Source organism: Pagrus pagrus (genome assembly GCF_965226575.1).
Source record: "Pagrus pagrus genome assembly, chromosome: 2".
NCBI classification, from domain to species: domain Eukaryota; kingdom Metazoa; phylum Chordata; class Actinopteri; order Spariformes; family Sparidae; genus Pagrus; species Pagrus pagrus.
Window position 1 is genome coordinate 24,625,199 of NC_140186.1, and position 27,835 is coordinate 24,653,033.

Here is a 27,835-nt window from a genome sequence, read left to right on the forward strand (position 1 = left end):
ATCTCAGTGCGGCTTTTACCTGATTAAATACTGGATATATAAATAAAGGATAAAACATAAGACTCATTTGAGCTTGATTGGACCCCAGATATTTTTATTATTAATGATATATTCTCTTGTGCAGCATAATAACATTGCTTTATGCTATCAGCTCATTTGATCATCAGTCACCTGAGACTCCTGCCAACAGGTGTAACCAGGCAACGCCAAACAAACAGCTTTGCTTCAGGACAGTGAGACTGTGCATCTCTGAAGCTGCTTTTAATTTAGTCCAAAATCTGCTTTTAACACTTTATTTTTCTTGCACCTGATATTTAATCGTCAGAAAATGAGCTCTGAGGTTTTAGTGTCAAGGCCGCACTATGACAGCAGGGCTGTGGCTCAGGGGGGCCCGGACAAAGAGTCTCCCGTGAGGCCGGAGCTCCCGCAGCCGTCCTCAGGCTCAGCCACCGCCGGGTACCGCTCCGCTAAATACAACCCGCCTGAGTGGTTCTCCAACTACCACAGCATCCTCCAGCAGGCCGGTACCGACGGCCAAGCAGCCAGGAGCATCCAGCGAGAGTCCAAGACTCTGTACCAGGACACCGAGGCGGACACTCTGAAGACCCAGGCCGACGGAACACGTCTTCTGGGAGAGAGACTGCAAGAGATCCACTACTGGAAGTCTGAGCTGCAGCGGCACATCGAGCAGCTGCGGGCCGACACCGAGGCACTGCTGGCGCAGAAGAGGAGGCTGGAGAAGGCGCTGGACGCCACCGAGACTCCGTACGCCATCGCCACCGATAATCTGAACTGCAGGGCCAGAAGACCGGGACCAGACCTGGTCCGGGACTCTGTGGAGGAGGAGCTGTTAAAGGTGAGCGATAAAATTATAAACCACAGCATGTAGCCTGTGAGCAGGGGCGCACACAGACATTTGTATAGGGGGTCAGAAGGGCCACTGAAAATTATTATTCAAACCATTATGATAATCAATTTATAATTTCAAATCCATTTCAAGCAATAATGACAACTGGATATTTGGTGTAGATTATAAAGTGTCAGAATTCACTGATTTAAATTATATTATACTAAATATTTATTGGGCTTGAGAGTAGTACTTATCACTTTTTTCTTACGTTTTATAGACCAAATGGTCCATCAAGCAATCAAAAAACAATCTGAAGATAGCCTAATATTGTCTGCAGCCCTTTGAAACAATAATTCAGTTGCTCTCTTACAGTAATATTCTCAGGGTCAAGTGTCTGATACTGTATTCTGTGTAATGGTAAACATCACCAGCAGGGGGCTCAGTGTCACACACATTAACATGGAGTGTGACTGTGTGTTTCTCAGGAAGTGGACTTGATCAGGAGCGTCCAGGCTCTTCTGAAGAGGACTACAGCTCAGGTTGTCTGTCAGATCAAGTGAGTGACAAAGCCTGTCCCCTGCAAGTTAAACTGCCTCATGTGTCCTGATGTGTCAGGATGAAGCACTTACTTTGGTTTGAGTCTTTGTGTGTGTGTCAGGATGAACAGAGAGGCCAAGCAGACGTTAGAGTTGGACTGGTCCGATAAGTACCAGGCCTACAACTTTGATGACAACAGTGGAAGATACAGTAACATGAGCCCAGATACACAGCACCACCCCAGCTCGGCCACCTTGCAGGACCAGTGAGTCTGACTGTGTTTTCAAAACCTATACATACAATAACTCCAGCATTAGATAGTAAGAAACAGCATACATAATTTTGACAACCCGTCTCCTGGTCTGCTGCAGGGTGTGCAACTGCACATCTTGGACACAGTTTACACAAGACAACCTGTCCAAGGCGCTGCAGGAGGAACAGGCCACCAACAGTCTCAGGTCAGTCTGTTTAATCGGCACCAAGCCAGGTTTACCTTGGGGTGATGGAAGCTAAACATGGCAGTGTTTTCAGTAAACGTAGTGAAGCTGTTTGTGTGTGTGTGTGTGTGTGTGTGTGTGTGTGTGTGTGTGTGTGTGTGTGTGTTTGTCAGACTGCTGGTGGAGCGAGTGCTGCAGGACACAACTGAGGATCTGAGAGTCCAGTGCTCCAGAGTAGACCGAGCCTTCAGCCTGCGCTGTGTGGAGCTGATCGAGGCCAAGACCCAACTGGAGATGAAGCTCCCACAGGTAGGCAGACAGACAGGCAGGCAGGCAGGAAATTCTGATAAAACAGGCACATTTTCACAATAGCTGTCAATAATAAATTGCAAAATTATAAAAAATAATTAAAATAATTAAAATAATTACAAGGAAAAGGCCGTACCATGAAATATTTCCACATGAAACATGACTCAAGCCATCATCAAAATAGTTTGTCAATCGACTAATCACTTTAGCTCTGCTTGTATATATTGATAGGTACAGTACTTTAATCCATAACATCATATTTTATAAGCTCTTATATGTTTTTGTATGTAATAATCTTAATTTGTAAAGTATCAATGACTTAAGCTGTCAGATAAATGTGGTGGAGTAAAAAGTACAAAATATTTCCCTCTGACAGGAAGTGGAGTAAAAGTATAAAGTAGCATGAAAAGAAAGTAAAATATATACCTTAGTACAGTATTTTAATTATTCTACTTCGTTACATCCCACCACTGCAGACAGAGTAGCTAACTGATTGATGTTTTTCATGTTTCTTGATCGCGTGCGTAGATCTTGGAGCAGATCGGTGCTCAGGAGAGGAACATCGTAGCTCTCCAGCAGGCCATCCACGACAAAGAGGCTCCACTGAGAGTCGCTCAGTCCAGACTTTACCAGCGCTCCCTCAGACCCAACATGGAGCTCTGCAGAGACCAACCCCAGCTCAGGTACAGCCTGTTTCATCTCATTCTTACCTCCTTTCCCTCCATCTTCACTTTATTTGTTTCCTTTGTCTATAGCTTGGAAGGGGAGGTGAGGCAGCTTGATGCCACGCTGGCGTCTCTGCACCAGCAGCTGAGCGAGGCCAGAGGCTCCCTGTCACACCTGGAGGAGTCACGCATTACTCTTGAGAAGGACATAGACTGTAAAACTCACTCGCTGTTCATCGAGAGAGACAAGTGCATGACTCACCGTAAACGATACCCAACAATATCCACACTGTCAGGATACTGAAGACGGCGACTCAGCGTTCGTTTGAATTTGCTTTGGTTTTGCTGTTTTAAAATCCCAGATTGTTTTGTCTCTTTGTTGTGATGTGTTGTGTTGTAATATTTCAGTTCATCAAATGATTAAAAACTGACAGCCACTGACAACGTGCTTACATCATTTTCATACCCCCCTATATGTATATAGAGGAAATCCAACCTTATATGTGATCACACATTAAGAAGATTGGACGATATGAATATGTGCTGATTTGCAGTTAATTGAAATGATACAAGCAATAGAGAATGTGACCCTAAAATACATCGCTTGACCTCAGTTGGATGCACTGCAGTGAAGTCTTTTATTACATGTATGTATTTATATTTACTCTCTGATTTTGCTTGTTTTTTCTAAATGTGTGTTCCCTTTGACTGCAGGGATCGTCTAACTGATGACTTTATTTCCCTATATCGCTTGTGATTCAATATTTTGCTCCACTTTTACCAAGGTTGTGAAGATGTTTCATTTCTTTTGTCTGGTTATGTATGAGACTGATGTTCAACAATATTGATTTACTCCACTAGAGCGAGCTCTTGAGCTTCAGTATTTAGTCTCCTGACCCACCTGATCACAGTGAGCTGTCTTCCACCACAAAAGCAGAATGAAAATCTAGTGGAGGATCAACTGACATGTAAATGTTAAAACAGCACACACATTAAGAATTTACTGCAAGATGTATACTTGTGGCGTGTTGATAAGTTTTAAAGGAAAGGTTATTATCTACTCACCTCCATGCCGATGGAAAAGTTTCGTAGTCCACAAAACATTTCAGGAGTTTCACAGCAAAACAGTGTCCTCCTAGACAATTGAAGTAGATGGGGACTTGTTTTAAAATGTAAAACAACAACCCCCCAAAACACATAAAATGACTCCATACTGCTCGTCCAGTGTAATCCATGTCTCCGGAGAGTCCGAATTGATTTGCAAAGACAATATTTACACCCTGAAATCTTCACTGTAGTGGCCAAGCTTGAAGCATTAGCACGCATCCCATCTGAGGTGAGGGCACCATTTCAATCAGACATCATGGTAGTAAATATTGTCTTTTTTGAATCAATTTGGGATCTTTCAATTTGGGGGCTTCTGGAGAATTGGATTATGTCGGACTAGCAGTATGAAGCCATTTTTGTGTTTTATTTGGTTGTTTTTTTATGTTTTAAAACAAGACCCCATCTACTTAACTTATTTAGAAGAACGTCATAGCGCTGTTTTGCTGTGAAGCTCCAGAAATGTTTAGTGGACTATGAAAATTCACCTAACTTTCTATCAGCATTGGGGTGAGTAGAATAATGACTGAGTTTTCATTTTACGGTGAACTTTTCCTTTAAAGACCAGTTATTCATTCATGTTTCTTCTCTGCTGAGCAGCACTGAAACTTACATAATAATGAAGAAGAAGCTATTCCAACAAATGAGATATGGTAACACTTCAAAAGAAGACTTTGCTTTACATTTCTGCCATTTCTATTAATCACTGTGGACTTTCTATTACATTTTTATCAGTTTTAGATTCAGTTCATTGACTGTAAAGCACCGTAGCCTCATTTTTGGGAGTAGCTTCCCTTCTTCATTTAAACATGAAGCCACCATCCGTCTCTATTCTTAGAGAGAGCTTCCTTTAAGTGAGGAGGTGCCACGACTGAGGATCTTATGAAACTGAACTTTATGCAAAGAGAAAGAGTTCAGACAAGCAGCTCTGCTCTTACATAGTATTTATTTCATGACACCACTAACTGTGGGCATGGGATGGTGCCAGAACAGTGTGTGTGTGTGTGTGTGTGTGTGTGTGTGTGTGTGTGTGTGTGTGTGTGTGTGTGTGTGTGTGTGCATATGATTTTGCCATTGTGTGGGATGAAAATGCACGCCCTCACAGGCTTTCAGACATCAGAGGGGAAAGTGATTTCTCCTTTTTTTACATTGAGGTCTACAATTAGATGAGACTGAGGATTGGGTAAGACTCTGATTCAACATTCAATACACACACAGTAAAACAAACATAGATGACTGACCCAAGTGTTTAAAATAAGGAGAAAAAAATCCTTATGAAATGACAGTCTTTTATAAGTTGAGCTCACGTGTCTTGTGGTATCCCGACCATGTGACCAGCCTGTGAGAAAGAGGCCGGTTTGATGTGAACTACCTGCTGCACAACAGCAACAACAAGTGTTAACAAGTCTGTGTTGGATGCACAATTATAATTATTACAAAATCATTAAATCTAAGTAGTCTGATTTGACATCTGGAGAAAGAAAAAAGATCAAATTCATTTCTTGTGTTTGTATAATCTTCCCTCGGTTGGTTTAATTGATTTTGGTGGTCAGTTTTCATTTTGCACATTCTCTTTGATGGACGGGACAAACGTGACTCGATGAAAAGGGAAGAGAAAAAAAAAGTTGTATAAATGAAGAAAATGGGAGGGATGGATGAAGGAGCAGATCTGAGGGAGTGACAGAAAAAGAAGGAGGGAGGGAAAAGAGGAGAATAGAGAGACAGCAGGAGAAAACTCACTGCCTTCTTTCCCTCCGGTGCTCGCTCCCTTCTTTCTCCCAGTGACTCCAGGCTGAGATCAACAGATAGGTGAGTACTACTTCAGCATTTTTTTTTTTTTTTTTTACTTTTTCTCCAGAATTTATCATTGATTTCATCCCTGCAGCTGCCAAAACTCATCCACATGTATCTCTCCTTTAACATCATTAATCCCCCCTCATTAGTCTGAGCTTTTATTGACATATTTGCTTGTACTATATGTAGTTACATGCAAAGCAGAACTTGCCTGACCCCTGTGTGGATGAATTTCATCCTCCAGATCTCCTCTCCTCACGCTCCTTATCTCTCCAGTGTCTCTGCTGTGAGAAGCAGGTTTCAGGGGTGGCCCAAGGATGAATTAATAATTGCTCATTAACTAAAACGTCTCTCACAGGCGCAGACCTGCTGCTTTATTTATGTGTGAGAACATTTTTACGACGGTGTTTATTTGCTTTTGTGTCTGTTGGCTAAATGCATGCAGCTAAGCCTGAGGGTTTGCGGAAAGCCAAAGTTTCCGTTGGCTGGATGGAGAGGCTACTTTTAGCTGGGGTTATTACTCCCTCTGCCCTGACTGGGCCACGTTTTCACAGTGTTTCTCAAGCCTCTGACTGTCCTCTGAATGACTGATTATTTTAAAGGATAAAAACATCTATCAATCTTTCATTTTCAAGTGAAATGTCCCATTAGGGTTAGAGGAGAAGTTTCTAATTATATGTTTTGTCAGAGTATGGAATGTGAGTTTCATGGCCTTGTGTGATTTTTGGGATTTTTGTGGTAACACGTGCATATAGGGGCTGCAGCTTTACATGCAACTTCTCTGTTTTCAGTCCTGCTTTGCCTCTCTTTTCCCATCATTGCAGCGCTTTCATTTCTTTCCCATCACCCCGTTTTTTTTTCTTCCCTCCAGGATGCTGTGCCTCAGCTCCCTCTCCGCATTCTTCCTCCTGCTTCTCATCCACCCCCCTCCGCTGTCTGCCCAGGGGGTGCAATTGCGTCTAGCAGGCGTGGGTCGGCGCGGTGCAAACGAGGGACGTGTGGAGGTTTTCTACAATGGCGCATGGGGCACGGTGTGTGATGACGAGGTGGATCTCAACCTGGCCAATGTGGTGTGCCGACAGCTGGGCTTCCAACGTGGCTTTACATGGGCGCACAGTGCCAAGTTTGGCCAGGGACAAGGTATGTCCAGCTGATGGTGTTTAGCTTTTAACACCTAACTGATAAAAAACAACTAATGTGCTTCTTTTTCTTCACTGACCGTTAGGTTTGATCTGGTTGGACAATGTGCGCTGCAGGGGCTCAGAGGCTTCCATTGCAGATTGTAAATCCAATGGTTGGGGTATCAATGACTGCACCCACGCTGAGGACCTGGGGGTCATTTGCAGCCCAGAAAGGAGACCTGACTCCCCACCTGTCTCCCTGGACGAGACTCCTTCATCCTCCAGGCAACAGCCAAGCCAGCCAAGACAGAGAAACTCACCACAGTCTGTGTCTCCTCCAGCTGCACCACCAGCCCCAGCCGGCATCTCCTCTTCTTCCTCAAGAGGCCATGAAATCGCCCTCAATCGCAACCCAACGTCTTCTCGCCGCAGCAACATCTCCCCACAGGAAAATGGCCACGAGATCCAGATCTTGCGACGGAATCGAGGCGGTTCCAGAGCAAGTGTACAGGTCAGCATACCTCTGCCACAAGGTCACGATCTGCCTCCACGTCTGGCAAACGGCGCATCCTACAGGCAGAGACAGGAGACGGCGAGGAACAGTCCACAAGCAGTGAGACGGGATGCAGGGGGACCAGTAGACAGGCAGCCCCAGCCAGAGCGGCGGAGCGACAGGAATCAGCAGCTCAGTGGGAACCATGTTGAACCTGAGCCTGTTTATCCAGACATGGCAGTGGAGACACACACACAGGTAAAAACACACACACAGACACACAACCTCCAGTAAACACCAAAAAAAGTAGCCCAATCTAGCTCTATTCAGACTCCCATACATAAATGTCATTTGTAGAGCCACAGGCCAGAGGACATGTATAATTAGAGGCAAACCTAAAACCAGACCTTCTCCAGATCCAGCTCTTAGGCAGCAGCAGGACTTTAAGTTTAGGACCAAACCACCAGAAGATCTACAGCTCAGACTCCTCAAACACACAAGAAAGTCAGATGAAAGGAAATTGTCACTTGTGTTTGGCTTTCTTCCCTTTCAACTTGCAGAGTTTACACTTTCTTTACCATTTTGTGATCATCATGACACGTACCCAGTCACATTAAACAAACTGTGTTTTCTGTTAGTTTCCTTCCTCTTGCCTACAGTACATACTATGGATGATTAGAGAGAGTGATGATTAGAGACATGGCGTGTCATCTTATCGTGTTATTCTTGTCTCGATTGCGTGCCGTCTGCAGCTGTAAAGTTAAACAAAGTCCTGTTTATTGACTCAAGTCAATCCTGTTTTAGAATGCAGGACAAAAGCCTGGTTGATGTGGGTGGAGGCTGAAGCCTTCTTAAAGTCTGACACAGATCCATCTCTATCCTCTGGCAGGGAAGGAGTTTAAATAAACGTCTTTATTTAGGATAAATACTGAGTTATAAATCGTCTTTAAAAACTGCTTGTTTTCTCGTGGGCAGGGATCGGTTCACTTGGAGGAGGCTCGTCTCCGGCCCGTGCTGACCGGCAACAATGGCGGCCTGGTGACGGAAGGAGTGCTGGAGGTGAAGAATGCTGGGAGGTGGCGTCATGTGTGTAACAATGGCTGGGACCTCAGCAGCAGCCGTGTCGTATGTGGCATGTTAGGATTCCCGGATGCAGAAGCGTTTGACCAAAACGCCTACAGGTGAATGTGTGAGAGTGGCAGAGGAGGAGGGAGACAGAAAGTGTGTGTGTGTGTGTGTGTGTGTGTGTGTGTGTGTGTGTGTGTGTGTGTGTGTGTGTGTGTGTGTGTGTGTGTGCGCGCATGTGGTTATGAAAGGGATGGAAAAGTGCGGTGGAATATCATGGATTAGGCGGCCCCATGCCTGGGCTGCTGCTCCCCACCCCCCGTAGTAGAGGTTAACCACAACCGCAGTCATTAGTACACCCACACTTGGCCCGTCAGGCCAGGCCTGTCTGCCCCATTGGCTGACTGGGCCTCACAGAGACCTTTAAAATAGTCTCAGTGAGTATATTATTAATGTCAGATCCAGACTACAGGATTATCATCATCATTATGGCGTGTGTCTTTACGTGAAACCCTCATTACAGGGTGTCTAATTACTTACAATTAAGAGCCCCCGAGTGGAAACTGTGTGCAGCAGCACTTCCACATAAATACAAATAATAACTGTAGAGCAACTTTCATGCAAAGATGCAGCCTGAAGAACTTCACCAAACAAGATTAGATGAACATGTTCAGGAATAATAAATAATAATAATAATTATTATTATTATTATAAAAGGTGAGAGAAAATACTAAAAACAGTTACATCACATGACAATAAATCATAAACATTGATACCAGCAAAGTCTAATCAGAGTCTAAAATCATTTCTGTGATTCTGCTCTGTGTAGTATGGGCCAGACGTGGCCATCAAACAGGCCGGGGTTAGTTCAGCACTTCAATCAAAGGTCCGTAGGTCCGTAGGTCCGTAGCCCTCCACAGTAAGGATGTGAATCCTCCTGATGGTCAGACTTCGGGACACTATCAGTCTGTAACGCCATGAGATTTCTCAAACTTAACCAGGTTCTCCAGCCGTGCATAGATCGTACTCATCATGGCGTCCATGTCCAGAGTAGTAATGACATCGTTCTGCTTAAAGCCAGCTTCACCATCTTCAATCTGGTCTTGGAGCTTGAAGAAGTCATCCTGATGTACCACACAGCAGTTGGGCAGATTCTTGATCAGCCTGTCCGTGAGTGTGGTTTTCCTTCCACTGGTTACGCCGCTGATGCTGATGATGTACTTCATGTTTTTGGGTGGTCAAAGCTCGCGAGAAGTGAGAGGTCAAAACGGCAATATACTGGTTTAGGATAACAGAAAACAGAAGGGAAGAACGCTTAAAAAGAGAAAGTTGCAGCAGGAAACGTCAACTACTTGATTCGTCAGTGCCACCGAGTTAAGTGAGGAAGGTAAGAGCAGAGACGGGCTGTCACTCAGGTGTGGTCTTCCTTCAGGGAGAGGATCTCTTTGGATGGGACACTTCAGGGAAGGCCACTGATTATAACAACCTTCCCAAGAAGGCGTCCACAGCTCGGTGATGAGCCCGTGGAGAAGCAGCCATAGCTCGGTAACAAGGCCGGGAAGAAGCCCACACACTGACTGGATCAATAATGGAAGCAAATGATTTCCAACAGCGATCATAGTCCCATGATGGCAAAAGAGATGACATGCAGCTCATCCGAGGCATGGAAGACACAGAAAGATTAGAGCGCGTGTCCCGTGATGGGAATTCTTACTCATCCAGAATGCCAAACCTGTTGAACGCCTGGATATCATGAGTAGGACGAGCACAAGAGGAGTGTGCCGAACAGCGTTTGCCCTTGCAGACGGTGTTCCAAGAATTGTAAGGATACGGTGCAGCAATCTTTGGTTTGGCTCCCAACCAAGTCCACGGAGCTTAAGCTGGAGGAAGAGATCATCATACGATAAAGAGCAGTCCTCTGCCTGCTGTAACGTAAGCAGCATGACCCTGGGCTCCTGGTCAGATTCTTCCCTCCAGCTTGATGATCCTCTTGATACAGGACACAGTTATCACACAATGATGGAGAGGTAGGTGGTATCAAAACGGGTAGGTTGGCTTATGGCTTGATACCATCGGGTGCGCCTGTGTTGCAGTCTGGCTGCTCTAGACAATGCCTGTGATTCCAACAGACTCGCCATAGTGCGTTTCAGAAGTGGCTCTCCGCTCTGCTCCGCTTAACAAACACAGGAGGGCTGGAAGTAAGAAACAGGAACGGCCAAGTTTAAGAAAAAACATCCTCTGCAGACTCCAGATCATATATCACGTCACTTCATCAGAATTAGGCCAGAAGCATGGTCCGAGCAAGAGCACGCGAACACTGACGCTTCAAGTGACGCAAGCTGAAATTCATAACGCAAGTTCATCAACAGTCACAGCTACACATGAGCGTGTTTTACTAGGTCTTACAGTCATAGATGCACATTTAGTTGACATAGGCAGAAAACCCAGTTAATTACGAGAGCTAGCACAGAGGCTAGGTAGGAAAGGAAAAAGAACTCCAGCTTTCTATTTCTAATATCTTTTCATAACTCTTTTATTGTCCCTCAAACACAAATCATTTGCTCAACTAATAATGTCAGGTTGTCAGGCTTATTTTGTCTCTATAAATCCAACTCATTCGTCTAACTTTAGCCATAAATACCCACACAAGCACCTACACAAACCTTCAAAGCCCTGACACACATACCATCAAAACCCCAATACCTCACTAACACACACACACACACACACACACTCTAAAACATCCCTCCCTCCACCCTCGTTGCGCAGCATCTTACGAGACGCTGCATAAACAATGTACAAGATTCACATGCACACACATAGGCTTGTGCACATGTGAATGTGTCCATCTGTCTGCCCACAGAGGTCTTTTTATGGCTTGGCTAACAGAACGACTGTACTGACCGCTGGCCTGCCCTGTACCATCTGTCTCTCCATGCAGCCAATAATTACCCCTTGTGCCCTGCTCGGCTCAGCTCTGCTGTAGGATACAGGCTGCTCCTCCTCAGCTGCCCTGTTCACCACCACAGCCACAGAACTAGCAATGAATAACTCTCTCACACTGTCTTATCCTTTAAGGCTTCTTCAGAGCTGTGTTGTTCAGATGCAGTGATGTGAGAAACTTTTACCCAATTTTTCTTTGTTGTTCAAGGAGCGCTTTCAATTCAAAGAAGGAGCGAAGAGGTAATCACATGGCCAAGTCGTGTTCTCTATTGTGCTAACTTTCTAAATCCCATGCTAATGTGGACAACAACCCTGAAAAACACCTCAGAGTTGTCCAGAGAAACACCGTATGTCAGTGCCAAGAACCCAGCCAGCAGCCTGTGTAAAGACTGGAGCAGGCCAGGGAATGTTGTTTGTTTTTTGTAAGTCTCCACCCAGCTACGTGGGAGACGAACGCAGTAGCCATTTTTGTCCGGCAGTAAACAACTGAGAGGAGAAGAAGGTTTTTTTTCACAGAAAGAACCAGAAGCAAGAGGTGGATCTTTGGCATCTGGTAGATATTTATGTTGGGTGTATTTTTGAAAATGTTTCCCGAGGTAGAATTTCTCAGAAAAAAAAATCTTGTCCAATGACAAGCAACAATGGCCATGACCAGCATTGCCCTCTGGATGACAATGTCTGTCAGTCCACCACTTTTATTTACATAAAGTTTTGTACAGACATTCATGGTCCCCAGAGGATGAAGCCCACTTGGGCTCATATCGCAACAGCTCCTGAATAGATCGCAGTCTCAGAATTTGATACAGACTTTACAAACAATGTCTTCTTATCTCCTGACTTTTACTTTAGTGCCACCATGAGGTTGATATTTGTGTTTTTGAGGAAATTATATATCAAGAACTTTTGGATGGATTGCCATGAAATCTGGTTTCAACAACATTCAAGTTCTCATCATGGAAATTTCAATAATCCCTTCAAGCAGCTACAAGGCACTTTAATTTTTTTGTTGATTCTGGCGGCCCCTGTGGACAAAAGTGGTATGACCATCACCACCTTCTGCCAGAAGCTCTTGATCTGGCTAGCATGTCCATTTGTTCTGGAAGCGAGTGAAAGAAAATAAATAATAAAAATGTTTCTTTAGAAACAGCTGTTTGCAGATGCATGGTGATGAGGTAACGTATCTATTTGGGCAGCTTCTTTGCTCAGGCTGTGAGACTGCTCAGTTCAGCTTCAGCATAAAAATCTGTTGGAATCCAACTTGGTAACGGGCATAAAGAATAAATATAACAGGTGTAGAGACTGTTTCATTATCAGGTACTAGTTCCTTGTAGTACATGCCATCATTGGGTCCAAATTTTAACTTGTGCTATACCTTGGTTTATTAGATACCTGCTGATATCCCCTTCAGCCTTAGCTGGATAACTCAGTGATAAGATGGTGTTCATGGTAAACACAACTGCTAAACTTGTAGCAATGTTAGTATTTTGTGCTTCAGTACAGCCTGACAGCTGCACAGCGCGGCTTCAGGCTCTTGTTTATATTGATCCCAACATGCTAACAGTCACGTAACGTCCTCCTGGTGCTACCCACTGCGCTGGCTGTGGTTCATGCCTGCTCTTCGTTGGGGTTTGTGTCCACTGGGACAACTGTAATTATGGTCTGAGGGATCCTCTGATCGAGAACATTCCCTCGACTGAACCTGCTGCACACCCTTTGCTGTGTCAGCACTCCCCTCTCTGGCTGTGTGGTTGCTTTTTTGGTGTGACTGGCTTTGTCTCAGCCTGTTAAGTTGCTCAGCGCATTTTTACAGATGTTTAAATACTCCCCCACTTTGCTGTGCTTACAAAAGGCAAGAGCTAAAGCCATTTTCCAGCTCCCGTGTTTCATCACATCAACACTCTCTTTGAGGCCCACAGTAACTTCTTCAGCTCAATTGACTTTAACCCCTGCTCCTTCACTCCTCCTCAGTTAAAATACTTATGCCTTTGTGGTAATTACACTAAAAACCACATTTCATGGAAAGTACATCATTATCACCCCTGTGAGTTTTCGTTCCATGGAGGTTGATGGGATTGTCTGGAGGCTGTTGTGGAGTCAGTGTGGCAACCTGCTGTCTCCTTGGTGAGCCAATTGTTCCAGTCAGGCAGCTTTGCATTCATGCAGTATAATAACAGGTTATCTCCGCTTTCCTGACAGTCAGCGCCTCTCTCCAGTGCGGCTTATGGCATTGTGTGGTCAGAGTTGAATAAAAAACCTGGCACTGTGCTGAAGATCCTGAGAAGTAGGAAAGTCCTCAGCAGTGCTGTGGTCACAACCTGTTTGTTGGGCCTGAAGCATGACGCTGTGGTCCCCTTCCCTTCCTGTAAAACTCCTTATAAGAGCGAGAAAGTCATAACTCAGGTCCAACCTGTGTGAAAGGTTGAGCAACATCCACTGTCTGAGTTTCAACTCTTAGTAGGACAACTCAAACGTGTCAATGACAACAATAAGAACATGCTTTTTGTCACCGTGTGAAGTTAGGCGACGCTTATAAAAGTTGCCCAGTTCACAAAGGGTTCAGACTTACATCACTCGCTCCATGTTTCCCAGCATGCAGTCATAACGTTGGGTAACGACGCTAGGGTTTTAAAGGGCTTTGATTTTACAGAGGCAAGGCTGGGAAAGCTGATATGTAAGTGCATATTTCCGTGTCTGGTGTGTGCGAACCAACATGCTACTGCTCGACCGCACAGCAGACACTGCCAAGCAGAGCAGGCAATTATATGGGTAGCACTCCCCCCTCCTCCCCCTCCTCCAAACCATGAACCAACACCCCCTCAGAGTCTGTCTCCCTCATTTTGATTTACCACCGAGTTATGAAACGTTTTACAGTGTGCAAACACACACACAAAAGAAACAAACAGATAACTTACACATACATGCATGCATACAATTCATATGTACTGATTTACATTCCCCTGAGGTGTTGGGAAGGAAGGAAGGGAGAAAGAAAGAAAGGAGAATGAACAGGAAAGGCAGGATAAAGGAAGGGAAAACATCAAAGCAGATGACAATGAGGTAAAATAGTAATATTCTATCTCATGTCAAATTTTATAGCAACTAACTTTAGTAGCAACTAAAGAAACTAGTAACTTCAATGATATATTTTTTTCTACAATGTAGTGCAATACAAGTCTAATGATACACAAAATGGGAAGTACCTAATCAATATTTTCGTATCAATATGTAGGCTATGTATGTAAAATGGTTTTGTTCCCTTTAGCTCTACGGGCTGTTTTAGCATCTATAGAGTTTAGATTTGTTTTCCGTTTCACTTTCAACCTGGACTCCAGCAGAAGCTGTTGTCACGCTCTGATAAAACCAATGTAACCCATCTGTTCAGCACTAAACAAGAGACAGACACAGTTAGCGACGAGCTGGGGGAGCTTGTTTAGCTGCTAAATGCTCCGAGCGTTTAACAGCTAAAGAGCCAGATTTTCCCCTCAGGAGTTGGTGGAGACCAAAAGCAGAGCTTAAAGAGAGTGAACTCACATCCATCAGGTGGAGAAACTCGGCCACAGATGAATGATAATGTTGCGACGTGACTGCTGGATGTGTAAATAAGTCACTGTTTGACCACTTTACAGGTCATGTTGTCAATGTTGCCAAGAAAATCAGTTTTGCAGGTTTAAGATATTTTCAGTGTAGCAACAATGCAAAGACAGCCTAGGATTTAGCCTTTCTTTGCAGATTTTACCACATTGAGTGTGTTCAGTGCAGAAGAGGAAACTTAATCCACGGTAGGAGACCAGTTGTCCTGACCAGACTGGCCGCCTAAATTACATTTCTCCGCTGCTGGACAGCAGCAAACATCCCAAAATAATGATATGTAACCGTGTAAGTTTATCTGAGGATGGAAATTTCCATTCATAGTAAAAGAAATACACAGTTTGCTGTTCACTCTCTGGCCTGATTGTAAATGATTCGTGTTGCACATGTTCCATAGTTTGTCTGACTCAGGCTCGCTATTGTGGGTTTCCTTATGAAGCCTTCCCAGCCTCAAACACATTTCTCATCGAGTGTCGGGACAGTGCATAATAACCCGTGGAATACCAGGATACTGGGGTTCTCCTGGAGAGGAAACATCTCCCGTTTTAGTTTGCCAAATATTTAATTGCATCATGTTTGTACGGTAAAGCGTCCTCCTGTCTAAACTTGGTGTTCTGACTCATTTAATTCAGGCACATTCATGAAGGGCGTCAGTCACGCTGCACCTGTCTGTGGTCACACTGGTCGATGCAAGTGGTCAGCTGGAGTGTGTGTGTGTGTGTGAGTGTGTCACACTGAGACACTTCCCAGACTCTGCCTGGTGTGTGAATCATTCTTTTATTGAACCCGCTTTTTTCTTCTTCTTCCTCTTCTCCTTCTTCATCTGCTTCTTCTTTACTTTTTTAAGGTTTTAGCATGGTGTGTGTGTGTGTGTGTGTGTGTGTGTGTGTGTGTGCGTGCGTGCGTGCGTGTGTGTGTGCGTGTGTGCCGAGGCATACAGGGCCTCATTTTGTGTATACACACTGTTTCCCTTTAGGATTTGACTCTAGTTTAAGGTAATATCCATAAAACTAGACACAGTTTAAGAAACCCTGTTGGAGTTGGCAGCACTCAATAACACTTCTCGCAGGGATTAATGTATAGTGGCTTATTCGTATTTTTAGGTTTTTTTCCACCTGGAAGCGACAAACCAGACATCCACTGTAGACATATAGACAAACACTGAAACAGTTATACCCTTGAATGTAGAAATGGAAGATCTAAAACAAAAATAGTCGTGACATGAAAGTGGTGGTTTGAGAGCAAAGAAAGGAGAAAGAGGGAATTATGTGATCCGTTATTGTAAATCTGCCTGTCTCTTACATGAGGGCTATGTTTATCCATAGACACACACGCCCTTTCCAGCATGTTGTGTCTCCTTCACAGCATTCAATTTGTTTATTTAGGGGTTGATAGACAGAGTGGGGTTGTCAAGGAAGAGAAGAAAGGATGATTGAGGAGGAAAGAGGAGACTGGGAGGAGGGAGAAGAACATGAGCAGACTGTGGGAGTGTGAAGCACAGCTGGTTGTTTAGTCTATATAAAGGTGCACAGTTTAATCCAGAGTGTGATGTTCTGTTTCTTTCAGGAAACTTTGGGACTCCAAGTTAGCCGATCCGTCCTCCAGGTACACAACATAACTTTATAACTGGGTATCATATCATGAGTCATGTGACAAATCACAAGTATATCTCTTACCTCTGTTTTCCCTTTCTCCCCCACTTCCTTCCCCGACCAGGCTGAGGACACAGATCAGCAAGAAGGCCTACTGGGTGGAGAAGGTGCAGTGTAAAGGTGTGGAGGTCTCTCTGTCGCAGTGCCAGGCACAGCTGTCCCTCCCCAGGAATGACATCCCATGCAGCGGTGGCATGCACGCTGTGGTCCGCTGTATCCCTGGATCCCAGTTTGCACGCTACGGCAGAGCACCCGCACCACCTGCTGTGACAGTGAGTGTGAAGGGGGAAACAGATTATGAGCAAATGCGTGAAAATAAAAGAAATAGCGAGATATTTTAGGGAATGTGCTTATTCATTTTCATGGAGAAGGTTGGGTAGATTTATACAATCGGCCACTTAAAAATATGTATAAGCTAAATAGTTGAAGCTACAGCCAGTGGGCAATTAGCTTAGCTTAGCATAAGGGCTGAAATCAGAGGGAAACAGCTAGTCAGGCTCTGCCCCAATTGAATAGACCATATTCACACGGCGGGCCATATTGAAAAGTAAAACAACATATTTGATTACCCTGTAGCTACTGTTCGACAACAGCTAACGTTAGCATCCAACCACTTTCTCACTAGCATTACTTCTAGATAGTGTTACACCATACAATAGAAAAAACATATAATAATTCAAAAATATCAGCACACATCTTGGACACATTTATTTAAGCCTGGAAGTGAAACATACTGGATGTATTCAAACAGTACCGTTAGCTAGGAAGTGGTGAAATGCTAATGTTAGCTAACAGCTAATCAAAAGAAACTATTTTTTTTACATGTCTGTTTGTGTAGAAATCAAACGAATGAGATATCTAATCAGACAGAAGAAAGGCTCTGCAGCCTTCTCATCAAACTCTCTCATTTTTCCATACATGTTAAATTCAATCCAAACTGTTCCTGTAAAAATAGACTAATTAGACCACATGTTAAAATAGTTATGGTTATGACTGTAGTTTCTACATTTAACGTCTGGTCATTAAACACTTACAGAGGGCTAAAAAGAGCAAGAATGCTTAATTAGGGCTACATCAGGAAAACAGTCTGTGCTGAGGGTGGACATAAAGACATAGTTTGACATGTTGGGAAATGCTTCTTTGCATTCCTGCCTACTGTTAGATAAGGAAATTGATTCCAAGTGTAAAAACGTCAAATTGCAGTTTTACAGTATCTTTTTTAGCCGTACTTTAGACAGATGGGCTAGCAGTCTAAGCTAAGCTAACCATCGCCTGGCTGTGGTTTTAATCGTCTCAACTAACTCTCAGCATGAAAGCAAGTACATGTGTCTATCAAAATGTCAGACTATTACTTTAAAATTAGAAGTTTGCTCATGCCATGCTGCTACGTTGAGAAAAAAATGTTTCGTCTTCATTCAGCTAAAGCAAAAGACCAAGGAAATAGAATGAGTTTACAAAAGAATATCTTCTGGTCCAAGTATTAACACCCATAGGATTTTCCTTTAAGAAAAACACAACATAAAGACTAACAAGCTATCATAAAATAATGATTAATTGTTTTCATTCCAGCCGGTCGTGCGTCTGAAGGCGGGGCCCCGCATCGGGGAGGGCCGTGTGGAGGTGCTGAGAGAGGGGAAGTGGGGCTCCGTGTGTGACCACCTGTGGGACATCAGTGCAGCCAGCGTGGTGTGCAGAGAGCTGGGATTTGGGACAGCCAAAGAGGCCCTCACCAAGGCTCAGCTGGGCCAGGGTAAGATGGCACACATACTGTAAACATAGCCACACACATAGTGTACATAAAGTCAAACTGCGCTTTGAAGTCTTTCTGGTGCTTCCCAGTGACATTTACTCACCGTGACTAGTGACGTCATGTTTAAACCAAACTATAACTGGGTTCGTCCTCTCCAGCGGATTTCCTCTTTCATAAAATCATAGAGTCTAAAATTGACCCCTGGCTACTGATCTGATAATAAGTTATGTGTTGAATGTTACGGACTCTGCATCAGTGCCCGAGTTCACCATGCACTCTGAGCATGATCAGTTGAGCTCAGTGATCTTTTAGACTAAACACTTCTCAGCCTAAATGCCTGTTGCTAAACGCAGCACTCCAAGAACCATGCGCCCGAGCAGACAAATAAACCCAGGGAAACTGTTTACAGCCGGATTTCTACTTCTATCGCAGAAGCTGATTGTTGAGGGACTCTACCCATGACCAGCGAACAAAACAACGGCATGTGTTGCTGACAAAATAAACCTGCTGTATGTGAAATGTCGGCGCAGCTTTGAAATCAGGATGTCAGGCAATCAGCAGTGAGCAGGCCAAACATTCAGAAGGCTTGTGATTACTTTGGCACTGCTTTTGTTGTGGGCATGAAAATATAGCCCACTAAATTGTCTGGCAGTAACGGACTTAAACATTTTCAGAGGAAATAGACCCCACTTTCACACACTCATTTACTGTCTATTTTTTTGTTTTTTTTTCCTGCCATACCTCTGCAGTGACTCTGTAATCACGTTAATTTCCTCCCATTATCTTTGGGCCCAAATGAGCACATAGCATGTCCTATAATGGTGGGTGCATTTCCTTCTCTCTACTTTATTTAATGAAGTAATTCATGGAAACCACTGGAGTGTTACTTTTAGGGCTCTATTAAAGTAGGTGCTATGGTGCAGTTATGTGTGAATAATGAACATGGCAAATGGCAAAATGGAGCACTGTGGCTTTTAATCTCGGGCCATTTTGCCAGAGTTGTGCGAGCATATAGCCCAGAAGAGATGAATCTGTGTGTTGCAGGAGCGGTGTGAGGGCTCATGGGTAGACTCGATGACATCATTTGCTATTTGAGGCCAAATTATAGGGCTTTTTAGGGCTTTAGCCTGGGCCTCACACACCTCCACAAACAGAGATGTGTTCAGAGATTTTCCTCCATTTTGCCATTTATCTATTTTGGTTCATAAAGCGTGGCCCTGGTGCGCCGTGTAGAGTCATTTAGACCGAAAGCCTCTGGCTAAGCTCAGTTTCAGAGCCACATCAGAGGTCCTGATCATGTCTGGGCTCTTAATCCCACTCTGCGGACATCTGTGGCAGAAGATCCATCAGGTTTTAGAGTCTTTTATGTACCATGTGTGTAGTCTGTCGTTTTGCATGTGGCTTATGGTCGGTAGGACACATGCGAATCAATCAACTCTCGCTCCCCGCCCTTCTTCTGTAGGTACTGGTCCAATCCATATGAACAGTGTGCAGTGCACAGGCAGGGAAAAGTCCATCATGGCGTGTCACTTCAGAGAGGTGCCCCTTTACACCTGCAAACACAGCCAGGACGTGGCGGTCCGCTGCAACATCCCCAACACTGGCATGCAGACCACGGTGGGAAACACACAAAAGCACACACACACATGCACACAAGCGCATTTAGGTTTATCATAGGACTGACAAAGAAACACTTTCTCCTCTCTGAACAATCAGGTGCGTCTGGCAGGAGGCAGGGAGTCATCAGAGGGCCGTGTGGAGGTTCTGATGGAGGTCGGAGGGGTGAAGCGTTGGGGTTCGGTCTGCAGTGAGAACTGGGGCATCAACGAGGCCATGGTGGTCTGTCGACAGCTGGGCTTGGGTTTCGCCTCAAGAGCTCATCAGGTAAAGAGCAGAATAGAATCTGTTGATGCTTTTTGCAAGTTTCTGCTTCTTCCTCTCCTCTTCTGTCCCTGTGCTTTTGTTTTGTGTGCTTCTGTATTTCCTTCTCCACCTCTCTCTCTCTCTCTTTCTCTCTCTCTCCTTTCCGTCCTACTGTTTGTGAGTCTGTGCTGTGTTATTACCGAGGCCTGAGGTAATTACAGGCTTCTCAAACGTCCACTTCCAGCGCACCGAAAATAAAAGAGGGAAAGTGAGGCGAAGAGAGATCGGAAGAAATTCACAGAGCAAACAAACTGAAAATAGAACTGTGCATGGAAAGGGCAGCCTGAGTGTGTTTTGAGGGGGGGGGGGGCTGCTGAGAAACCTTTTACAGGCAGTTTTAAAATTGTGAAAAAGAGTGGAAAATGTGATCATGTGTACTGATAGTTCCCATAAAAGAGGGGGTTTCTTTGTGCACAGCAGAGGCTGCTGTTTGCCTTCAGCTCTGACACATTTTCTGCATGTCTGGAATGATTCGGTGTGTGAATTTGTTCTCTTCTTGCGTCTCTGTGCAGGAGACCTGGTACTGGCCCGGTTCTTCAGATGCCGCTGAGGTGGTTCTGAGTGGAGCTCACTGCATCGGCACTGAGATGTCCATCCAGCAGTGTCGCAGAAACACCAATGTCTACTGCCCCAGAGGAGGAGATGGTAGAGCTGCAGGAGTCACATGTGTAGAAAGTGAGTCAAAACCAGCAAAAACCTGTGAGCGCTGTCGTATTGTTTGCTCAGTGAGAGCGTAATTAACTCTGAGTCTTGACCCCCACAGCTGCTCCTGACCTTGTACTAGATGCCCAGCTCGTCCAAGAGACGGCCTACCTGGAGGACCGACCCCTCCACCTGCTGACCTGCGCCAACGAGGAGAACTGCCTGTCCTCCTCTGCTGCCAGAATGCAATGGCCCTATGGACACCGCCGCCTGCTGCGCTTCTCCTCCCGTATCATGAACATGGGCCGGGCTGACTTCAGACCCCGAGCCACCAGAGAGAGCTGGACGTGGCACCAGTGTCACAGGTAGGACTGAGAGAAGGAAGGCTTCATAACCTGAACCAGACATGTGCAGTGTTTTGTCCCAAGCAGCTGTGTCTCTTAGAGGAGCTTTCAGGTTTTTCATTTGCAGCCAGCAGCTGATCATTTTACGCCTTCAACCAGATAGGGAGTAACTTTGTGGTAATTTGAGCTGCTGCAGGGTTCGGTTGGAAAAATATGCTGTGTAACCTCCTCCGTGGCACAAGACTGGGCATCATTATGAAGTGGCACAAGAAAAAGAAGCAATTTAGGGTGTTGGAACCAGAGGTCGAACAATTGAATGTCTGCAGGAGAAGATGAATGGGAATTTAAGAATTAAGATCACTGGGTGCTGTGATATTTTTGAGATGTGGACTATAAATAACCAAACACGCATAAAAGTCTGTCATTTCATGCAATGAACACAATCTTTTATTCTCTAAAATGATGTTTACAATAAACATCCTCCTCTTCGGTCACCCAGTTGTTACAGTCACAGCCATGACTGCGCTCAGAGCAGCCTGGCTTCTTATCTCAGCGGTTGTGGTTCTGTGTCCCAAAACGGGAGGCACAGCTCGGTGTCCCTCCCAGCCGCAACCCAATCACTACCTCCACGAGCAGCAAACACATGGTTGGACTAGCACTTCTGGTAAAGTCTGGTCTGGGAATGAGAGAAAGAGCGACACTAAACAGATATCTATCTGCCCACTTGTGTTTTTTTAATTGTCTGTGTCTGTTTGTTTGCTTCACAACAGTGTAGCTTGATTTATGGCTGCGACATTTCAAATAAACATCAGAGCTTTTTTTCACAGAATGATGTAGGTGAGAATTTGTGAAAGACAAAAACATGTAATGGAGATCTGTCTCTCTTTATTTATTTACTTCCTTCACGTATTAATCTTGCCATCCTGATCCAATCCTCAGGCACTACCACAGCATCGAGGTGTTCACCCACTACGATCTGCTGACCCTCAATGGGTCCAAGGTGGCCGAAGGTCACAAAGCCAGCTTCTGTCTGGAGGACACCTACTGCCCTGACGGTAAGACAAATGACAGATTCATGCAACATAAATCTGCTTTTTGAGGGTAAGATCTGGAAACAGGAGCCCATTCGTGACAAACAAGGGAATCAAGAATACATAAAAGTGCAAAGCTGAATCCCATAATGAGCATTCAAAGTCAGCGGCGGGCTGTGAGATCAGAGGCCAAGCCTAAATTGATCTTGGCTTCATAAACACCCAGACAGTTTTATGCAGCTTAGATCCTTTCTATTCTTTTGAAAGTCCCCCAAAAACAGACCAGATAATTTCAGGCTCAGACACTTGACAGCAGAGAAAATTTTCACATCATAGTCTTCTTTTTTTCTCTCCTCATGTGATTCAATCTGTTTGTTTCTACCAGGTATCCATAAGCGGTATGCCTGCTATAATATGGGACAGCAAGGTATCTCAGTTGGCTGCTGGGACACCTACCGCCACGATATTGACTGCCAGTGGATCGACATTACTGACATACGACCCGGTGAATACGTCTTCCAGGTGAGGAGGAAAAAAAAACCTCTACGCAAGTGAAATGTCAGCTGAGTGTTTTACACAGTCTGCTCAGCTGTCTGAAGAGTTAATTTTGCAATTGTTCTGCAAAAAAAATGCAGAGAAAAAAATAATCCACCTTTCGATCTTCACGGTGAAATGGCATCATTTTAGGTGCTTACACAACCTCTTAGATCGGGCATGAAGGAGAAAAAAACACAGGGGCTGGTGTTTCAACATCTGAAGGCGCACATGAGATAAAAGCTGCGATAAAAGACTATAATTTCAGTAAATGGCTCTTGGCTGTTTCAGGTGTACAGCATGTATGTAGTTTTAAGGGTGTGTGCGTATTTAAGGAAAGTGAATTTAGTCTGGATTTATATAGAAAGTAGACCTGCTATTAGTCCACCCTTTCAGAAAGTACAGGCTTATTGGCAGTGGAGCAGCTCTGTCAGCACTTTACATTTGTACAGACCGGGTTTTATGTTTAAAAGAGGAGTTTGTTGGCTCAACAACTTCTGGCTTCTAGACACCCAATCTGCTGCGGTGACCTACTAATCTGTCCTCTGTGTCATTTGTTCTATTTTTTCCTGACAGCTCAGTGGCAACAAAGTGATGATGTTTACAGTTTCTAATTATTTCTGACATAAAATCAAGATGTTTGTCTTGCATGCGTGTCTGTAGGCTGTACGTTAAGTACAGCACATGCAGGAGTGGTCTGTCCGCACTGTGCGATGAGCCACGTCTTAAGAGGTAAACCCACATACATGTCATAAAGCAGAGATCCACGCCTCTGCCAAGACGACGCGACCCAGCAGCACTTTGCGGCCACGATTGCGGTTCGACAGTAGTTGAGCTGCTCATAAATTTGTGTAAGAATTGAGAGGTGGAGGGAGGGCGCAGATGCTCGCTTGTCTTTCATGCAGCTGGGTGAGTCTTTACCGAGAATGGCAGGGTGGCAGCCATTTTTAGGACCATACATTTAAACCAATGAGTCACGTCCACCTCAGCTTGATTGCTGCTGATTGCTCCGTCATTTAAAAATCAGCTGCACAACCTCACAGTCTTTTACATGACAGTGACGACCTTTCATTGTTCTGTAAAACAGGCTTTGGGCCCTTTGTTTCACATTATTACAAGAGCTTTTAAAAGGGCATCAGCTGCCACCAAGTTAATATAGTGTTTTACACCGGGACTATAAAGTACATGCTGAAATCACTGGCTGCTCTCAACATGCAATCATAAAAATATATGAAGTTCTTGACACCAAATTTGGCTGAAAATGTAATGAAAAAGAATTATTAATATTAAATATTTAGCTGTAAATATAATTGGTACCACAATATTTATACAGTATAATAAAAAAAATGAAACTGGGCTGCTTTGTTGAATATGTGGTCAGGTTATCTGTTTGATGTGTGCATCAGGAAAATTCATTTGTGCGCTTTTTGTTATATATGGTGCGGGCAGACAGACAGGGTGGAAAACAACAAACCATGGCAACCAACCATGGCTACAGCCTAATGATAGGCTGCAACTTGAATCCAAACCCAAAACTGTCATCTGCATCTCTAGCCCTTTTTTCTCCTGCGTCGAGATAACAGTGGAAAGTGATGTCATGCAGCGCCTGAACCCCTAATTTATACATTACGATCCATATAGAAAAGGACAGAACAATAATTCTGTGGCTTTGCAGTTGGCCTTGTGGAAAACCAGTTGTTTCCCAACTGTCTGAAATGTCACTTTCTCACGTGTTCCCTTGCTTTATTGAAAGACACTGTTAGCAGAGTTCCCAGTTTAGACTTAGATGGAAACTTACTTTGTCTCCAGGCTCCCAACCAAGAAATTGTTCTGCACATAACCCCCCAAAGAGGGGCCAGTGTGCAGATTTTTTAAGCTTTGGGCAGATCCAGCCAAGCAGTTTTATATTGTTTCCAGTCTTTATGCTATGCTAAGCCAACCTTTTCTGGCCCTGACTTAATATTTAGCATACATATAAGATTAAGATAAGATAAATACAACTAGCCAGGTCTGGAACACATTGTAGTTAATCCTTCAACATAGGAATTAGCAAGACAATAGGAAACCTTCCAAACATTTGCAAGAATATTCTCATTTTATTACCACAACAGACTGGGCAGTTTCTGTCTAACGTCTAAATAAAGTTTGTTCCGCCTCTGACCTGCCAGCTGAGGTACTAACAGACTTGGGCGGCATTATGCCAACGCTGCTTGGTTCAATTATAAAAAAACGAAGGCGATGTAGAGGCATCTCTGTGTAAAAGGGGCTTTAATAACCTACATAAGACACAACAGCAGATTTAGCCATGGTACATATTTACCTTTTTTTCCCAGATAGAAAAAGGAATCATTGATGGTTCAGGCTAAAGGTGGATAGTTTTGTTTCAGTATGGAGTGTTAGTTGGGGTGTTAACCAATTCAATCAATGTCACATCCAGAGATGTCTTTGAAATCCTTTAAAAGGCTCAGTAAACATGCTTAAGGGAGACTTATACTTCTGACAACTATAATAAAATATCATCTGCATACAGGGAAATACAATGCAGGTGCCAATGTACTGTATTCCAACAAGAAAGATATGCTAGGATGTGAGTGGTTCTATTACCAGGATGAGTAGCCATGGAGAAAATGCGGAGGACAGCACATTGACTCAATCTCTGTTTTGTGGTATACCCCAAAGTTCTGTCCTGGGACCATTGCTGTTTGCATTGTACTTGCTACCTCTCGGGCATCCTCTCCTAGTATTGGTATGCAGACGACATTCAATTATACGTTTAGTTTAAGCCTCATAATGTTTCAAAACTGTTTTACTAAATTGCTTCAATTATAAAAGATAGGAAGGCTGGTAATTGTCTACAGCCAAACACTGACAAAACAGAAGATCTTATTTTTGCCCCAGATGGCTTTGTCCCAAATCCAATGGAAAAATTTGGCTCTTCAATCTCCTCTGGTAAACTTACCCTCCATAATATTGGTGTTTCTATGGAAGGCCTGGAGTCTTCACCAACATGTAAATTGTTTGGTCCATTCCTGGTTTCATCAGCAGAAAGATACTGCTCAAATTATTTCTTCCTATCTTGATTACTGTAACTCCCTCTTCGCCTATCTTAGCAAAATATCCCTAAACTGCTAACAAGCAACACAAAATGCTGCTGGCAAGCTTCTGACAAAGTCTGAGAGAAGGTCTCATTTTACACCAATCGTGACGTCTTTACACTAGTTTCTCATCAGATTCAGAATCCAACTAAAGATTCTTTTAATCATGTTTAGAGTCTTGCATGGTCAGCACCTGGCTACCGGGCCATATAATACCAGTAGGAAGGTCCTCTGAATAGGGTTTACTGGGTGTTGCTTGCTGTAGGCGCCAGACAGTTTGTTTTATTTATGTTTTTGTTTTCCCTCTTGTTTCTAGCTGGTTGTCTGCTTTTCTGTTGCTCTGTCACTTATTTACTTTTTTATTGTCTTTTTCTTTATTTTGTAAAGCAAAAAAAACACTTTTAACTGTAATTACACAGACAATCTTCCACATATAGCAAAAGAACGGCTCTAGAATAGGAAAACATTTCAATCATACTCATATTTGACAGTCTTTGGGTATTCTTCAGTCTTTGTGTTCATTGTTGATAAATTATCTGTTCAGCAAAGCACGGTACACAACTGTGAGGAGGATGATTGACTTGAATTTGGCAGCATCTCATCTCTCTGTTCTCTTTTACAGGTGGAGGTCAACCCTTCCTTAGACATGGCTGAGTCTGATTTCCAGAACAACGTGATGCGCTGTCGATGCAAGTACGATGGAGCTCGAGTTTACATGTTTGGCTGCCACGCAGGTACAGTGTGAAGACGCTTCCAGTGCACATAAATCCTCTCAATTTCCAAATCTCAATACTTCCCTTATTTGTTGCCATGTGTTCCACTTCTCTTCATTGTCTGTTCTCATCAGGTGATGCCTACAGCGCCGAGGTGGAGGACTTGTTTGACCACCAACGCCAGATCTCCAACAACTTCCTGTGAATTAAGGAACATGCATATTTAAGGACATAACAACTGTACAACTCCTCACCACACCTCAACGTCATGGGGAAGAAGGTTGAATGACAATGAATTGTCAGTAGATAAAAGACAAGGGTCACAAGGAGGAGGGTCACAGGGAGGAGGGTGGGAAACTGGGATGGTATAAGAGGGTCTTCATGCAAATGAATTAAAAATGATTAATTAGTATCCCGTGACTGATTTGTCATCAGCAGTGACTGTTCTTGTGAGAAAGTCTAAAAGATAAGAGGATAAATGTAGAAAGACGAGACAAAAAAGGAAGAAAAAGACCAAACGAGGCCATCTCAAGCATCATGTCACCTTGATAAAACATAGAGTAGTTAACAATTTTAAAAATGTGTCTTGAATTTTGTAACAAGTTTAATTACCTTGATCAAAACATAAACCACAGTAAACAAAGTAATGACATGAAGGCACATGAGAACAACAAGTCCTTTACTTTGACAGCACATCACCAGACTGTCATCTATATAATACCAACCCAGCTTAGAAACCTTGTGCGTGCTTTCACTGTTCACATTACAAGTGCAGTATTTCCTGTTACAACTGTGTGGTTTTTGGTTTTGAATGAGAATTTTTTATTATTATTATTATTTCATGGTGCTATTTTGCCTTATTTGAATAAATATTGTAATGTATTGCAAATGTATTGTCATGTACAGTTTTATATTACCTCTCTGGAATATTGTTCTTTAGGTCTCTTAATTTATGCAGAATTTTAATGTACTTTTGAATTGAAACTTGTCCCTGTGTGGCTGTGTTTTGTATTGTCAATTTTATGATGAAAATATTTCCACCTGTTTGTTCTCTACCTGTTCAACATCGCTAACATCAGATGAGATCTGGTTGTACCAGGGTATTGCAGCTTTAACAGTACTTGGTAATGGTAGTTAAAGAATAAACGTCAGATTGACAAACTGTATGGTTATTTGAGGTATGGTTATTTGACTGCAGAGTCTGATAAGTTAAAAGAGATTCCCTCATTTAACTGACTATAGTAT

General features: G+C 43.7%; 2 protein-coding genes across 2 annotated transcripts; both read left to right on the forward strand.

Annotated features, from left to right (window-relative positions):
* The first annotated feature begins 208 nt into the window (after positions 1-208).
* On the forward strand, positions 209-3,242 carry tekt4 (tektin 4). Its single transcript, XM_084378478.1, has 7 exons — positions 209-856; positions 1,336-1,406; positions 1,509-1,652; positions 1,759-1,845; positions 1,998-2,133; positions 2,662-2,816; positions 2,889-3,242. Exons 1-7 carry the CDS (start codon positions 329-331, stop codon positions 3,100-3,102), a joined length of 1,335 nt encoding a protein of 444 aa, XP_084234604.1. The 5' UTR covers positions 209-328; the 3' UTR covers positions 3,103-3,242.
* A 2,418-nt stretch (positions 3,243-5,660) lies between these two features.
* LOC311272181 (lysyl oxidase homolog 4-like) lies at positions 5,661-27,729 on the forward strand. Its single transcript, XM_084378408.1, has 15 exons — positions 5,661-5,711; positions 6,568-6,836; positions 6,922-7,568; positions 8,286-8,491; positions 16,473-16,511; positions 16,623-16,830; positions 18,128-18,308; positions 19,771-19,925; positions 20,025-20,192; positions 20,744-20,906; positions 20,995-21,238; positions 22,157-22,272; positions 22,634-22,770; positions 26,500-26,611; positions 26,725-27,729. The coding sequence occupies exons 2-15, from the start codon at positions 6,569-6,571 to the stop codon at positions 26,793-26,795; spliced, it is 2,715 nt and encodes a 904-aa protein (XP_084234534.1). The 5' UTR covers positions 5,661-5,711; position 6,568; the 3' UTR covers positions 26,796-27,729.
* Positions 27,730-27,835: the final 106 nt, after the last annotated feature.

Bases quoted from the DNA above. Each gene is read 5' to 3' on its own strand.
- tekt4 (XM_084378478.1), top strand. From the start codon at position 329: ATGAGCTCTGAGGTTTTAGTGTCAAGGCCGCACTATGACAGCAGGGCT. The intron at 1,407-1,508 runs GTGAGTGACAAA...TGTGTGTGTCAG, and splicing joins CAGGTTGTCTGTCAGATCAA to GATGAACAGAGAGGCCAAGC. The intron at 1,653-1,758 runs GTGAGTCTGACT...GGTCTGCTGCAG, and splicing joins TCGGCCACCTTGCAGGACCA to GGTGTGCAACTGCACATCTT.
- LOC311272181 (XM_084378408.1), top strand. From the start codon at position 6,569: ATGCTGTGCCTCAGCTCCCTCTCCGCATTCTTCCTCCTGCTTCTCATC. The intron at 20,907-20,994 runs GTGAGTCAAAAC...TGACCCCCACAG, and splicing joins AGGAGTCACATGTGTAGAAA to CTGCTCCTGACCTTGTACTA. The intron at 21,239-22,156 runs GTAGGACTGAGA...TCCAATCCTCAG, and splicing joins ACGTGGCACCAGTGTCACAG to GCACTACCACAGCATCGAGG.